The 14,477-nt window shown below is 43.2% G+C and overlaps 1 protein-coding gene across 1 annotated transcript in view; it reads left to right on the top strand.

Moving 5' to 3' along the window:
* The first annotated feature begins 2,031 nt into the window (after positions 1-2,031).
* Positions 2,032-14,477, top strand: part of LOC114692870 (TOM1-like protein 1) — a 34,190-nt gene continuing 21,744 nt past the window's right edge. Inside the window, exons 1-4 of the mRNA XM_037201880.1 lie at positions 2,032-2,076; positions 5,110-5,194; positions 6,957-7,035; positions 13,259-13,408. Coding sequence (XP_037057775.1) covers positions 5,157-5,194; positions 6,957-7,035; positions 13,259-13,408 — 267 coding nt within the window. The 5' untranslated portion in view covers positions 2,032-2,076; positions 5,110-5,156. The remainder of the gene's footprint in view (positions 2,077-5,109; positions 5,195-6,956; positions 7,036-13,258; positions 13,409-14,477) is intronic.

Here is a 14,477-nt window from a genome sequence, read left to right as displayed (position 1 = left end):
TTCATTTCCTTAAACTTCATTTTATTTATGTGCATGAGTATTTTGCCTGCATGCACACGTGTGTGCATGTGTGTACCTGGTGCCCATGCAGGCCAGAAGAGAGTGTCAGATCCCCTGGAACCTGAGTTACCTATGGCTGTGAGCACCAGGTGAGGGCTGGGAATCAAACCCTGGTTCTCTGAAAGAGCAACCAGTGCTCTTAGCCACTGAGACCCTTCTCCAGACCAGTGGTATCCAGGTATTTATTCCTCTTTTTGTCTAGAATTATGCTCCTTTTCTGACCTCAACTTGGCTGTGACTTCTAATATCCTTCTCCTAGACCTCAGTAACACTAATTGGGTCGATATTCTCTTCTGGGGACGAGTGGGATGGTGAAGAAAGTCACAGAGCACAGAAAGAAATGGTTACAGCCACCACAGCATCCTGGGGAGAAGGGGGGGCAGTGTCTGTGCAAGGAGGGAACGCAGGTGGTAATCATCAGCCATTCGGTGTCCAGGGCACACTCCTCGCTACTCTTCTTCCTGTGCTCTCTCAGTTTTACCATGTAAGGAAATCAGACAGAGGGGACAGAAAGCCTAACCCCCCTCTCGGTAGAAGTAGGCTGTAAATGATGGGGGCGGGGGGGGGGGGTTTCGCGGCTCCTTCCTCCTTCTTGTTCCCTGTAGAGGGTCATCAGCATTTGAGCTAGTGCTGAAGTTGACCTTCTCCTAATGCCGCCCCAGTGCACACGGCAGTGAAGGCAGATGATTTACCAACGACTATAACTTGAAACAGAGATCAGGCTGATATCACCAACAGAGGTTTTCAACCTCAGTTGTAATGACGACTTGACTACGGGAATGGATAAATGGCATCACCCGAAACAGCTAGTGAGCCTGATAACCACGTCCTATTTCAGTTAAGACCAACCTCATTCTGAGAAATATTATCACAACAAAAATGCTGTGTTTTAGATTGTAAAATATCGGTGTTAACTCACTCAGGAGGAGAATGAGGAGGCGGAAGATTTGAGGTCAATAAAAGAGATGCTAGCCACTTAGAGCACAATGTAATTGGTTTTGGCATCTATGCTAAAATATATAAGACCAAAACATGAGTCATGCTAGGTCCTCTCGCTCTTCCGAGTCACCATTTTCGGGGGGGGGGGGGATATACCACTATATATGTGGAACTGAGTTCCAGTTAGCCACAGGAAGCAAAATTTACCAAGAGCAGGGAAACCCAGTCTCTCGGAAGGCATTCTACAGATAGGAGGCTGGTTTGTCTGATGTTAGCCGAGCAAAAAGGAAAAAGAAATCTTGACTCCAATAGAGAAGCTACAAAGGAGTTTGGTTTCTTAATGTGGATTTACATTCCAAACATATTTCCTGCCAGAGCCCCAGGAAAGCCCCACTCTCCTTTCACCAGTAGGCTGGAAAGCAGGGCTCCTAGGAGATGGAGTTAGGAGCCAAGAGCTTGTGTGGCGGCGCCCCGTGGTCCTCTTGGAAACAGGAGAGAAACAAAGAGCCTAGGCTCCAGGGAGGCCGTCGCTCTCCTAGACAGCCCATCCTCCTCCCAATTCTGTAGATTTAAAGCGCAGGGCGCAAGAATCGGCTCAGGGAAGAGGCGAAGTCTCATTGTTCTGGAGGTGTGTGACGGTGACCTGAGAGGTCATATATCTTTCCATTAACCCTACCAACACTCCTCAGAGGCATTTGCAACCAACCCCACACTGCCTAGTCTCCAAAGCGAGAGGAGCGATCTTCAGCTTCAACTGGAGACACTGGAGCTGGCTCCGAGTTTCCAGCTTGGGGTACGAGGTCAAACAGCTCCACCCAGGCTCTAGGGTCAGCGGCAAGGGCCAGGCGCGCGCAGCAGGTGCGCCAAGTCCCCGGGGTCCCCGCCGCCCGCCGGGCGAGCTGCCTGGCGCCTCGCAGCGGCGGCGAAGCGCTGGAGCGGAGAGGAGGAGCCTCGGGCACCGGGCGGGTGGAGTCGCCAGTCGGAGGGCGTGGAGGCGGATTTCCTGGAGGGCTCTCTGGAGCTACCATTTTAAGAGTCACCGCGATCCCTACGCTACCTCCGTGGGTCACCTCGTAGGTAAGGAGACGCGGGGAGCAACATCCGGCTGGCTCTGGGACCGTGGGAGCTTTGCCCGTTCGACTCCATTCTCGACTGTTGGGGGCCGAGTTGGACCAAGTTGGAGGAAAATGCTACCCTCCCCGCAGCTTTCCCACGCCACCTGTGTGCCACCTGAGGCAGCTGTCCATCTTTCTTTCTTGGTTCACTTATACCAGGACCTCTCTGGAAAAAAAAATGCAAAATCTTCCTCTGGGATGTCAATTGGGCGAGTGGAGCCAAGCAGGTGACCCGCAGCACTGTGTGGAGTGTTGGGGCCGCTGGGAGGAGAAAGTGGAAACTTCTTGACCCGGGGAAGGTTCTTCATAAAGTGCGTCCACTCCCAGCACTTTATTGTTCTGCCCATTTTACAGACCAAGGAGGAGAAGGCTCAGAGAAGCAAATTAGCGTGACCTCACCTGGAGAGGCAGGTTTCTCCAAACCAATTTTTCCAGCGCACGGCTCAAGTGGTCTGGGTGGCCTTTCGCATAAACACAGAGATTGAAAGCTCTTTGTTGTGTGGTGCTGAGGACAGGGAGAGGGGCCATCTGGAGTCACAGGGGCCCTCAAGCTTCGCCCTCCAACCAGCACTGCCCTCTTTTCTCCCGTGTGCTTGTGCTCCGAACTAGAGGTGGACAACGCCGAAGCCACTGACGACACTTGGCTTTTTGCCACCTCAGACCCATTCTTTCTTTTGAGGGCAGGGTGTGGCACCAGGATGTATTAATGACAGGCAAACTGTCTGGAACTTAATGGGGTGATGAAATCTTAAGGACCTGGTATTTGTAAGGAGGGCTTAGATTCAGAGAGTTGAGGCTGAGGGTAAGTTAACTGCTGTAGGGACGGGGGACATCTGGAACTTAAACCTGTGTCTCCACATCTTCAAAATACGGGAAGAGCGCTGCCCTTAAGGAAAAACCTCTCTTCATTGCCCATCTCCTAGCTTGATAGTGTGTATTAGAATGAGTCCTGAGAAGAAACAGATCCACACTGAATCTTCACAAACAAAAACTCCAGAAATATGTCAAATTATCCTTTACTTCTGTAAACATTTAGAACTACCTTCAGGAAGGCAGTCTCTACCTTCAGGGAACTCACTTGCTTATAAGGAAGATGGACATATTTTGTAGTTACCACCATAAGAACCTTTACAAACCTAGAAAACACCCGGGCGGTGGTGGCGCATGCCTTTAATCCAGTACTTGGAGGCAGAGCCAGGTGGATCTCTGAGTTCGAGGCCAGCCTGGTCTCCGCGTTCCAGGAAAGCACAAAAGCTACACAGAGAAACCCTGTCTCTAAACACCAAAATAAATAAATAAATAAATAAATAAATAAATAAATAAACCCCACCAAAACAAAACAAACAATAGAAAACACTTAAGGCATGCAAAACTTATGAAAAGGGAAAAAACGAACTCAGCCTTTGAAGAGTGAAATAGTTTCTCTAGAAGAGGAGGAGGAGGAAGTATCTGGCAGATGGAAGAGTAATGTGTGCCTAACAACACAGGCAAGATTGCTCAGTTTTGTCCATTCAGAGCCAAATTCAAGTGTCACACTATGCTTGGGGATCTTTGTCATAGAAGCCAGTAAACACACTGACAGTGGAACGGTAGTTCTCAACCTGTGGGTCACGACCCCTTTGGGAGTCAAACCTCCCTTTCACAGGGTGGCCAAAGATCATCGGGAAACAGCCTATTTGCATTTCCGTTCATAACAGTAGCAAAATTAGAGTTATGGAGTAGCAACAAAAACATTTTCATGGTTGTAGCTCACCACAACATGCAGAAGTGTGTTAAAGCATTAGGAAGGTTGAGAACCACTGTGTTAGAGGTTCTCCAACCCTCGTTCTGTGTTCTTAAAGAGGCTGGCTAGAGAAGGGAATATCAAGGGTGTGAGTGTGTAAATCTGCCTGCCATAACTTTGATGCCAGAAGTCATCTTGCTCAGTTACTGTGCTGGGTCTTCTTTTTTTTTTTTTTTTTTTTTTTTTTTCTTATTCCCCCACCAAATACATAATTTAAAAATACAAACAGTGAAATCAAATAACCTTGATTTGAATGCAAGTTCTATTTGATACGTTCGTGACCTTGGGTCATTTCTTTACTGTCTTCGAAATTCTTTCATCATCTGTACCTGGGTTAAATGAGAAAAGAGTGATGTGTGGAAGGAAAAGTATTGGCTCAGGACCCCCAAGACCAAGTTCTCAGCACCAAGGAGATTTATGTGCCCTAGAGGGACAGAGGTCAGAAAATAAGAGACAAAGACAGGAGATAGAGGACGAGGGAGAAAGGGAAGGGAACAAGGGAAGGAGGAAAGGGGAATTTGTCCCGGGAGGATAAAGGATTGCCTCTGGATAGAGAGGAGACAGATGTGGCACATAGGAAAATGGCGGTTTATAAAGGTACATCGCTGGTTAGCATGAGGTGTTTGATTTTAATTGGGCATTTAATTAGGTGAGCCAAAGAAAGATTCTGATTACTGGACTTCCAATACTTTGATAACTGGACCTTGGTAGTCAGCCTCAGAAGGAGGAAGTGGCCAAAAAGGAATAGACCTTGGTGGCTAGCTTTAGGAATGTAGTCTAGTGGTTTCTAGCAAGATAGAGGGAATGAGGGAGGAGGGCAAGACTGGCAAGGCAGGCCTAGGTTGGCTAGAGTCCCTTCAATGTGTAGTCCACCTTGCCCGTGACTACACAGGATGCCACAGATCTGAAATTCTGTCTTCTGAAAGAGCCTGGAGGATAGAGATTTAACTGGTCTGTTTTGGCCCTATGGCCAGCTGTTGTAGGCTTTCTTAATGCTCACTCATTACTGTTGCAACAGCAGCCCTCAGAACTTGACTTCTGATTGATTCCTGGGTAACTGGGAATGGTTTAGGAGGGGGAAAATCACTTTACCCTTTGGTAGCAGAGACTTCATGGTACTTGTTAGTGCACCAGGCAGAATATTTCAAGGAGACAAGATATGTTTTATTCTGTGGTGGCTCAGACTTAACACAAGCAGCTTTATCTTTGCAGAAAAGGCTACATTTGCTGGAGTTCAGACTGAAGACTGGGGCCAGTTCATGCACATCTGTGACATAATTAACACCACGCAGGATGGGTAAGTTCATGATGATGTCTGCGCCTTTGTGCCCTGAGAAGATACATCCGAACTGCGGCGTGTCCTGGCCCACCTTTTCGGTGTTTTGTTTTTTTTTTTTTTTTTTTTTTTTTGAAATGACATTTTGCTGTCCTTCAGGCACATCCTACCTCATGAAGACAGCGGGCTGACACTGGGACTCCTTGCTCCAGCATGCGGAGTACCCAAGAGTTCATTAGACCTTGTCCCCTCCTTTGCCTTTCTTTACTAGTTTTACGTTTTGTCTTTGTCTTGCTCAAATTCTCTGTTTTAAAAAGATTTTAAAAGAGAGAGAGAGAGAGAGAGAGAGAAATTGTTTCTTCCTTTAGAGCTTTCTTGCACTCTGATTGCCGGTATTTTATGTAACAAAAACATTATCCCGAAGCTGGGAGCTGGGTGGCTTCTGGTGGTGTCCAGGCCGGTGGTGACCAACTCTCTTGATTATTCAGGAACAAATGAACAGTCTTTTCTTTCCTGTCAGGGGACAGCGCTTATCCTTCATCATGCCAGCTCACCCCTGTTCATACTGTACTTACAAGATGTGCTGTGTGTTGATACACTATCTAAGCTGGAATCATTAAAAAGAAAGAGAAAGAAAGAAAAAGTCTTTAACAAGGACAACTTCTTTGAATTTAATCAACTATAGGTTATGATCAAAGGCGAAACTTGTTCATTTTTGTTGAAATTTTTAAGGGATAATTGATAGAAAAAGAGTTAGTCTAGTTTGTGATAATGAAGAAAGCATGGCAACATAATTATTGGTTATATATTAAAGGCAAGTGCCTATGGTTGACAGGTCTAAGAATTTACAGATTTTTTTTTGAAATATGTCTCTGTATGTGGTATGCGTGAATGCATGTGTATTCACATGTGGGTGAGTACATTTTAGTGTGAAGGCCTGAGGCTGACCTCAAGGATCTTCCTCAACTGCTCTCTTCTCATTGGTTGAGTCAAGGTTTCTCAGCTGATCATAGAACTCTGCAATAAGATCAGTCGACTAGCCAGCTTATCCCAAGCATCCTCTCTACCTTCTAAGCAAGCATGCGAATGACCAGGCAGGCTGTAATCTATCCACCATAGATTTACCTGGGCCTGGGGATCCTGACTCAGGTCCTCAAGCTTTACACAGCAAATGCTCTACCCACTGAGCATCTCCCCAGATCACAGTTAGAGTATTATATGCCCTCTGTTGTGTTTAGGTCTTCTGTGAACCTTTTTCATTACTGTTATCAATCTCTTCATTGATCATGCAAAAGGGAAATCTAACAATGTGAATTTTGACTCTCTGCTTGCAGATCTTCCTAGCATAAAGTTATAGCAGATTGGAATTAGTAAACTGCTGTAACTCCTATATCCCCTTACCAATAGGATAAGTCAGGAAATGCTAAGAATCTTAAAGGGAACACTTTTCTTTTGTTGTTTTAGGGTTACATCTCCTGTAGCCTGATTTTGAACCTTGATAGAAACTGATGTGCACACATTTCATGATCAGTGTTTTCTATGTAATACACTTACGTAAATATCTTTGTTGCATCTCACGGTGGGGGGTTGGGGACAGGTGGTGTGATCTATCTATTTCATAAGGACACTCAGATGTGGTAAGTTAAGTGGCCCACCTAAGGTGACAGCAGAATCAAGCATCAGTCTTTATTCTTATGCCATTCCTATTTCCATATTGCATATTGCTTTCATGGAAACTGCTTCTACATCCAAATTGATGATTTCAGTGTATTTATTACCATAGGCCAAAAGATGCAGTAAAAGCTTTGAAGAAAAGGATTTCCAAAAACTACAACCACAAAGAAATACAACTTTCCTTGTCAGTAAGTACTTTTAATGTTATAGTTGAGATGTGGGGGTTTTCCTCGCCTAGAATTAACATTTTCAATGAGTTAAAAAATATAATCATAGTCTAAGAGATGACCACTGGGTAATAATAAGATTTGGACTGTGTGACTTAAGACTCCTCATCCACTTGAGAGCAGCGGAAGGGAGTTCAGTTGACTACAGTGCCATCTAATTTTGTAGAAAGAAAACATTCCCACAGAATTAGTTTTTCCCTATCAAGATCTTAGAACTTGTGATTAAAAACTAGTAGATGATAAATGGATCAATGAGTGTGTGTTTGTATTTGCTGGCCACGTTTGAAGAAGAAAGAAAACTGAAGTTGTGAAAGGTGGCTCCTGGCAGCTTCCTACTTCTCTTCAGCACCACTGTAGACTCCTGAGGCACTAGCAGCCTCTGAAGTTTCAACAAGGTTCTTCAGATGAATGTAATTTGTAGAACATTCTCTGTCACTCTATGCAGCTCTCCTGTGCACTGTTTCTTCTGTGATACAGATGTGAGCTCTTATTAAAATATTCCCAATTTCCCCCTAGTTTTGACCATATGCTCTTTAGTCACATTGGTGAGTTGCCCTTTTTCACTTTGGAAATGAGCTGTATGTCATCTTTATTTTCTTCTGGAAGTTAGACCACACCTAAGTATAGGCAACATCACAACTGTTTTTAGGAGTAATGGCAGTGTTTACCAGAAGGCTATGAGGCAGATGTTGGGTATAGTTCCAACTTTGTAGGTTCACATGGAATACTTGGAGACTGACTAAATGAAAAGAAATTAATAAATGGTATCCATGCTACAAATACAGAACAACACCCTTCAGTTGTGATCTGACTGTAGTTTTAGAGGCATTTCTCCTTCCTGGATTTTGGGCTCTCCTCTGTCTCTAACTCATAGCAGCCAGCTCAGGAAGACCCACAGAATGATGTGAACTATTGAGAAGGAATAAAATGCTTTTGTAGAAATGCCAAGGCGTCAGGGCTAGTATGGAAATGCCTGATATATGACTGATGCTCTTACCACCAGTAGAGTGATCATCTTATTCCATGCACAGATAATGAAACAGATAAAGGATGTTCAGTGACTATACTAAGATTAGCTGCTATTAGTAGCATGTGTGGAATTTGAACCAGTCCTAAGAGCCTAAATCCATGCCCTTTGCTCATACACTTTTCTTCTTAGAGTGAATCAAAGCTCTCATGTATTTCCTCTGTGTCCTCAGCACCTTCCTGCGTGCATAGTACAGAGTCAGACACACAACTCTATCCAGCATAGAATGAATTAAGTCCCTGCCTCCCTTCCCCCAAACTTCATCCCATTTCTCTACTATTCAGGAAGACTTGGCACATAATTGAAGGTATTTTTAGACCTTTGTAGAAAGGAGTATAGACAGCACTAAAATGAAATATCTAAACTAGAGCACTAAAATAGAGTATATCATGAGTGCAGAAGGTTAAGAGAATTGAGTGAGAAAGATAAAGGCAGGGGGGATGAATGAGTACCACTTCTGCATTTCCAACGTGGGTACCGCTTTGCGTCTCACAGTTGTTGACCTCTTAGTGGTGTTTGCCTCTGTTAGTTTTGTATACTGCCTCCTTGATGTTCCAGTGGTTAGATATCTCCACGTCTGTGTTATCCATCTTCACTTTGAATGGACAGGGCCCCTCAGAGGAGGAAGATGGGTTCAGTAGAATGTTGTTCCATGGATCTTCCATTTCTCTTTGGGTTTCCCGTCCCCTTTCTATTAGTCTAGCCTTTGAAGCTTTACTCCGGCTAACTACTTCTTTTTTTATTACATGCCACCTTAACTATAGCTAATCTGCTTGAGATTCCCACAGCGTATGAAAACCAGAGAGTCTAAAACCCATGCTAACGTAAAGAAGAAAGTCAAAGGTTAGGGGTCAGAATTCAACGTCATTGTTAGCATCCAAGTTCATTAAGGTCAAGGAAGATGCCTGCTTTTTCTTGCATTTCTTTCTTTTCCTTAGTTTATTTAAAGGTTTATTTTTATTTATGTGTCTGTGTCTGTGAGTGTATGCCACATGTTTGTAAGTGCATTCAGAAGCTGGAAGCAGGCGTCAGACCCTGGAGCTGGCCTACAGGCACTTGTGAGCTGCTTAGCATAAGGATGGAACTGAACTTGGATCCTCTGGAAAAAGCACCACGTGCTTTTAAGCACTAAGCCATCTCTCCAGACTCCCTTAATTAATTTTTAAGTTGGCATACAAAGCAATGGATTTCTTATGTCATTTTTATACATATTTGTCACTAAGCATTATTATTATTCGTCTATCTCTCCTTCTGCCCGCCTTCATCATTACCTTCTTGATAGACCCTTTCTCTACCAGTAGCCCCTCTTATTTCATGTCACATGAATTCCATTGTACACCTTTCTCCTTTCTCCATTCCCATAAGCTATATTGGATTAAACAAATAAGCCAGATTCTTATTTATTGTCTTTCGTAGTTACTCAAGGCTCCGCACTGGGTTCAGTATTCTCTTAGGCAAAATTGAATTGTGGGAGAAATTAGTCACAGAAAGAATTACCCAATGTCTATCAAAGGTGACTGTAAGTTTACCAATAGACTATTTAAAAAGTCATCCATGTGTGAACTTTCTATTTTATTTCTGTGAAGTGATGAGAGCCAATTATGTCAATTATGAATGTTTTTAATATTGCCTGTCATTTTGAGTCTCCATGGACTTTGTTCCCTTGGTTGGGTCTTTGACACAATCTGACTCTACTGTGATTTTCTACCAGCACTCACCGCAGAGTTTTAGCAAGAAGCCAGTAGCTTTTGTGCTTTTCTTTTGCAATGCTGTGGATAGAATGCCTTGTGCATTCTAGACATGGGTCCTACCAGCCCAAGGAGTCAATAGCTCTGCTTTGTCTTTCATTCAGTGTTGGTTCTAAGCTTGCTTGCCTAAGCTAGAGAGCCTTCTAGAATGAGTCAACTGTGACTAACCTCAGCAAATGCTACTGTCATTGTCCAATGCAAGGTGGTTGAACAAGTTCCTGAGAGTCAAGAAATGTAATAGTCCTTTACGGAGCATACACTAAAAAAGGGTTAGAGCGATTTCAAGATATGTAAAGGTCCATCCAGTGGTTTATCACATGAGAAAAGGTGAGAAGACAGCTTTCTCCTAGATATAGCTAGTAGGATAGAGTAGCCCTGCCTTGATGTGATCACTGTTGTGGTCCAGATAGAGCTCTGATGGACCTGAAATCTAGTATCGTTGCTGTACCTGGTTTAGATACCTATAGTGAGAAAGCAAAACTGTGAAATGGTGCTTTTTCTTCTAGCTGTCTGTGAAGTTTTTTGTTTGTTTGTTTGTTTTATTGTTTTTTTGCTGATAAGCACATTCTGTCATGCTAGAACATTCTCCATAGACACAGTGGTCTCAGTGGTTACCATTTGCTGAGGTCCTGCTATGTGTCTTCCTCTCAGAGTAGATGGCGTTTCATACAGCAAGCTCCTAGAAAGAGGACAATGCCCATTATGCACACAGAATTGCCACAAGTTCACACAAGTGACTTGCTCACTAAGCACAAAAATAGATGGGTCAAGTGTTGAGTCATTCACTTCTGCTTTTCTTGGTTGCGTGGTTCCTGCAGTTCTCTCTCCCACTTCAGATTATGGATTCCTACTTATCCTGCTTCCAAAGACAGGTTATCTGAGGACATTTTCACCAGAATTAGATAGCAAACTATGTTAAGAAACTCATATAAATTTGTTTAGTATGTTTTGGAATCCAAGTGAGCTGGGGGGTGAGGACTAGAGACATAATGGAGGAAATGATATAGAAATAATGAGCCTGACATTCTTGATTCGGCAGGAAACCACAAAGGGCATGATTGACAATCTCTGGATATTAACACTCTCAGGACTGTGTGTTGACTCTGATTTTTGTGGGTGTACCTTCCAAGAATGTTACCCATTACCACAAAGTATTAATAGGCCAAAGATAAAAATTGGTTTGGGCACTATTGAACAAGAAATTCATCATTTACTTTACTGTAAGTGAAAGGGAGACACAGAAGCTTGATATCTTATCCAAGTCTGCACGAGCAGTTGGATAAGTATTTCCGTTAACTCAGATGGAATAGAGGCACTTGTCTTCAGCATCTCACCATGAAAAACTCGCTTGAAGAGTTGATCAAGCTCGGCATCATTTCCACTTCGCCTTTCCAATTCTGTCTAGCCAGCTTACATCAGGACACAGTCATCTCACTTTGGTGTGGGTTCTGCTTCTCTCTCCCTTTACTTTTGGTGTTTCAGTAGCTTCGTGTACCCAGCTTCAATATTTTCTGATTGCTCCCATGGCCTCGTTGCTTTCAAAGTATAGCTTTTGTACCTGCTGTTACTTTTTGTATTGCATGAGAGGACACTCAAAATGCAGCACATGTTGGGAAGTCAGGTGCCAGGGCCGCTTTTCTAATGACAATTTCCTGGTTGGGGCATAGTCTCTTTGGTCTCACAAACTAAAAGTGGCGTGGAGATTTAATTTCATCTTTAGATTAGTTTTAGAAATCAGCTTTCTGCGTGCAGTTTTTCCATACCAGCTCATTCTTTATTAGCCAGATTTTGCCTGTGTTGTTTTATTCAAAGTATCCCTCCTCTTTGCTCCTCCTTGTGGCCTTGATGATTCCATTGGGCCCCTTCACTCTCCTGACCTGCTGCTGTAGATGTAGAGTTCTCTGCTAAACATATTTGAATATTTTCCTTTCAACCTAAAATAACTAAATTTTGCCCCACCAACTTTACCCCTAGAGTCCCCAGACATATCACCCCATCCACCTGCATCTTTCCATGGAAGGTACCAGGCAGAGTGAAAGTCTTCAGTTTTCTTGCTTCAATAAATACATATTCCAAGGTCTTCCTTCAGAATCCATTCTTTCTGGTGAACCCACACCATCCTGGTTTCATCTTTTTCTGTATTGGGTCTGTACCAGTGAGTGCCTACCAGATCACCCTATCACTCCAGGTTTTTCCACCTTTCAATTTCCTTCTGTAGAGTACTGCTGATACCTACCCAGACAGTAACTTTTCATATATGATGTTTGACTAACAAATTCCCTTCAGGACTCCTGGATAATGTCTCGACTCTATCCTGCCAGACCGATATCTGTACAGTCTAGACGATGCCCTCACAGACTTGGTCCGTGGTACCCTTCCAATGTTTTCAATTTGCCTACATCAAGAAGCCACTATGAGAGACAAAGCAGAAGTAAAATCTCCATGTGACAATTCATACATGTTGACACCTTTATGTTTTTTCCACATGATTTGCATTAGTCATCTTTCCAGGAATCTCTGGAAGTACTATCTACCTAAGTAGCTTTTAAGGAAGGTTCAGTGTGGCTTGTGGTTTCAGACATTTATGATCGGTGGCCTGTGGCTAGTCAGCATGCCATGGTAGAGATTTGTGGCAGAGCTAAAGCCCTCATTTATAGCATGAAGGTTAGAAAGAAAAACAGAGATCATAGTTCACAGTCCCTTTGAGGTTATCCCTGCCACAACCAGAACATCCCACTAGCACATTTTTAAAGTTTCTGCTACCTGCAAATAGCAGCAAGATTTTAACATAGGGGCCTGTGGAGCATTCCAGATGCAAACCAGAGCAGCATTCATCCATCAACAATACAGCTATATATTCCTTTCTGTTTTCCTTGGTCATTTTCAGTGCCCAGCTTGGCACACAGCCTTATCTACAACTCACACACATTCACCTGACTTCAATAATCACACTTGCCTATCAAGGTCTATTGCTAGACAGGCTGCAATTTATTTTCCAAACCAAACATTTAAGAGTGAAAGGTGTGTCATTGTTAACAGAGCTGGGACACCAGGAGGTACCAGGCTGACCCTAGATAACCTGCAGAAATGTTACATCATCTAGCATAGCACGTATGTTTTGCTTGACGTTGCATATAGCACGTGGCAATCAGCTACCACATGCTGCTGAGTGCTCTGTTTGTATCCTGACTCCTCATCAGTTCTAGCCTCTGGGTAGTTTCATTCTGCTTCTTCTTCCTCATAATATTTGAACCTAACATTTCATCATATAGTTTAGTAGTTTAAGAAGCAGACAGTGTTTGTTAATTAGAACGCTAGCAGAAGTCATCCTTTGTAACATTTGTTTGGTCTTTAAATTCACAAGTGATTCTTCAGAGAGCTGTAACATGGACTTTGCTCTTTAATTCAGCTGATTGACATGTGTATGCAGAACTGTGGTCCAAGTTTCCAGTCTCTGATTGTGAAGAAGGAGTTCATTAAAGATACTCTAGTTAAGCTGCTGAATCCCAGATACACCTTGCCGCTGGACATTCAGAACAGAATCTTGAATTTTATTAAGGTAAGTCTGTTGATTTATATCACAGAATGGTAAATTTCTAAGTATAGAGAGATAATGATGCAAATGATCCTTTGTTTACCTAGGATTAAAGCATAAAGCATTTTTCTTCTCTCTCTCTCTCTCTCTCTCTCTCTCTCTCTCTCTCTCTCTCTCTCTCTCTCTCTCTCTCTCTGTGTGTGTGTGTGTGTGTGTGACATAGTCTCTCTCTAGCCCAGGCTGGCCTCTAACTCTCTATGTAGCCAAGGATGATCTTGAACTTCTGATATTCCTGCCTCTACCTGTAGCTGAAGTTTTCATGTGTCTTGCCTGGTCCACAGCTGCTCAGACCCAAGAAAACACACAGAGGCTTATATTAATTTAAACTGCTCAGCCATTAGCTCAGGCTAACTACTGACTAACTCTTGCACTTAAACTCAGCCCATTTCTGTTAATCTATATGTCATGTTGTCATGTGTTTCTATGGTTTTACCTGTGTGCCATTACATGCTTCTCCTGGATGGAAGGTTGGCGTCTCCTGACTCAGCTTTCCTCTTCTGAGAATTCTCCTTGTCTGCGTATCCCGCCTATCATTCCTGCCTGGCTACTGGCCGATTAGCTTTTTATTTATCAACCAATCAGAGCAACACAGAACATCCCATCACATACAGAACATTCAACAGCATCCACCTACCAAGTACCCAGTTTATGCAGTAATGAGGATGCCAGTAATATATGCATCCTAAGCAAGATCTCTACTGAGGGAGCTACATCCCAGCTACATGTGTTAAGGCTTCTGTGGAGTAAGATTTCCTGACATTCAATAGTGTCCTTCTGCTGAAGAACTGGTGGTCATTTCCCTGCTTTTTTTCAGTTTCTACCATATCCATGTCACATGGGAAGGTAATGATGTGTATATTCATTCTGCAGATAAAGAAATTATGTTCTAGGGTTGTTTGGCAGGAAAGCTACTGATAGGATTTTAGAATGTTTACATTTTAGATTTAGGGCAGCGGTAGATGATTAATAGTATCATCCCAGTGCTTGACAAAGATATTGAAGCATGGGAGTCTGATGATTCAAAACACTTTAT

This window comes from Peromyscus leucopus, unplaced genomic scaffold, assembly GCF_004664715.2.
Source record: "Peromyscus leucopus breed LL Stock unplaced genomic scaffold, UCI_PerLeu_2.1 scaffold_215, whole genome shotgun sequence".
NCBI classification, from domain to species: Eukaryota; Metazoa; Chordata; class Mammalia; order Rodentia; family Cricetidae; genus Peromyscus; species Peromyscus leucopus.
Note: the sequence above shows the minus strand (reverse complement) of the source record. Positions and strands in the feature narration are given on the sequence as shown.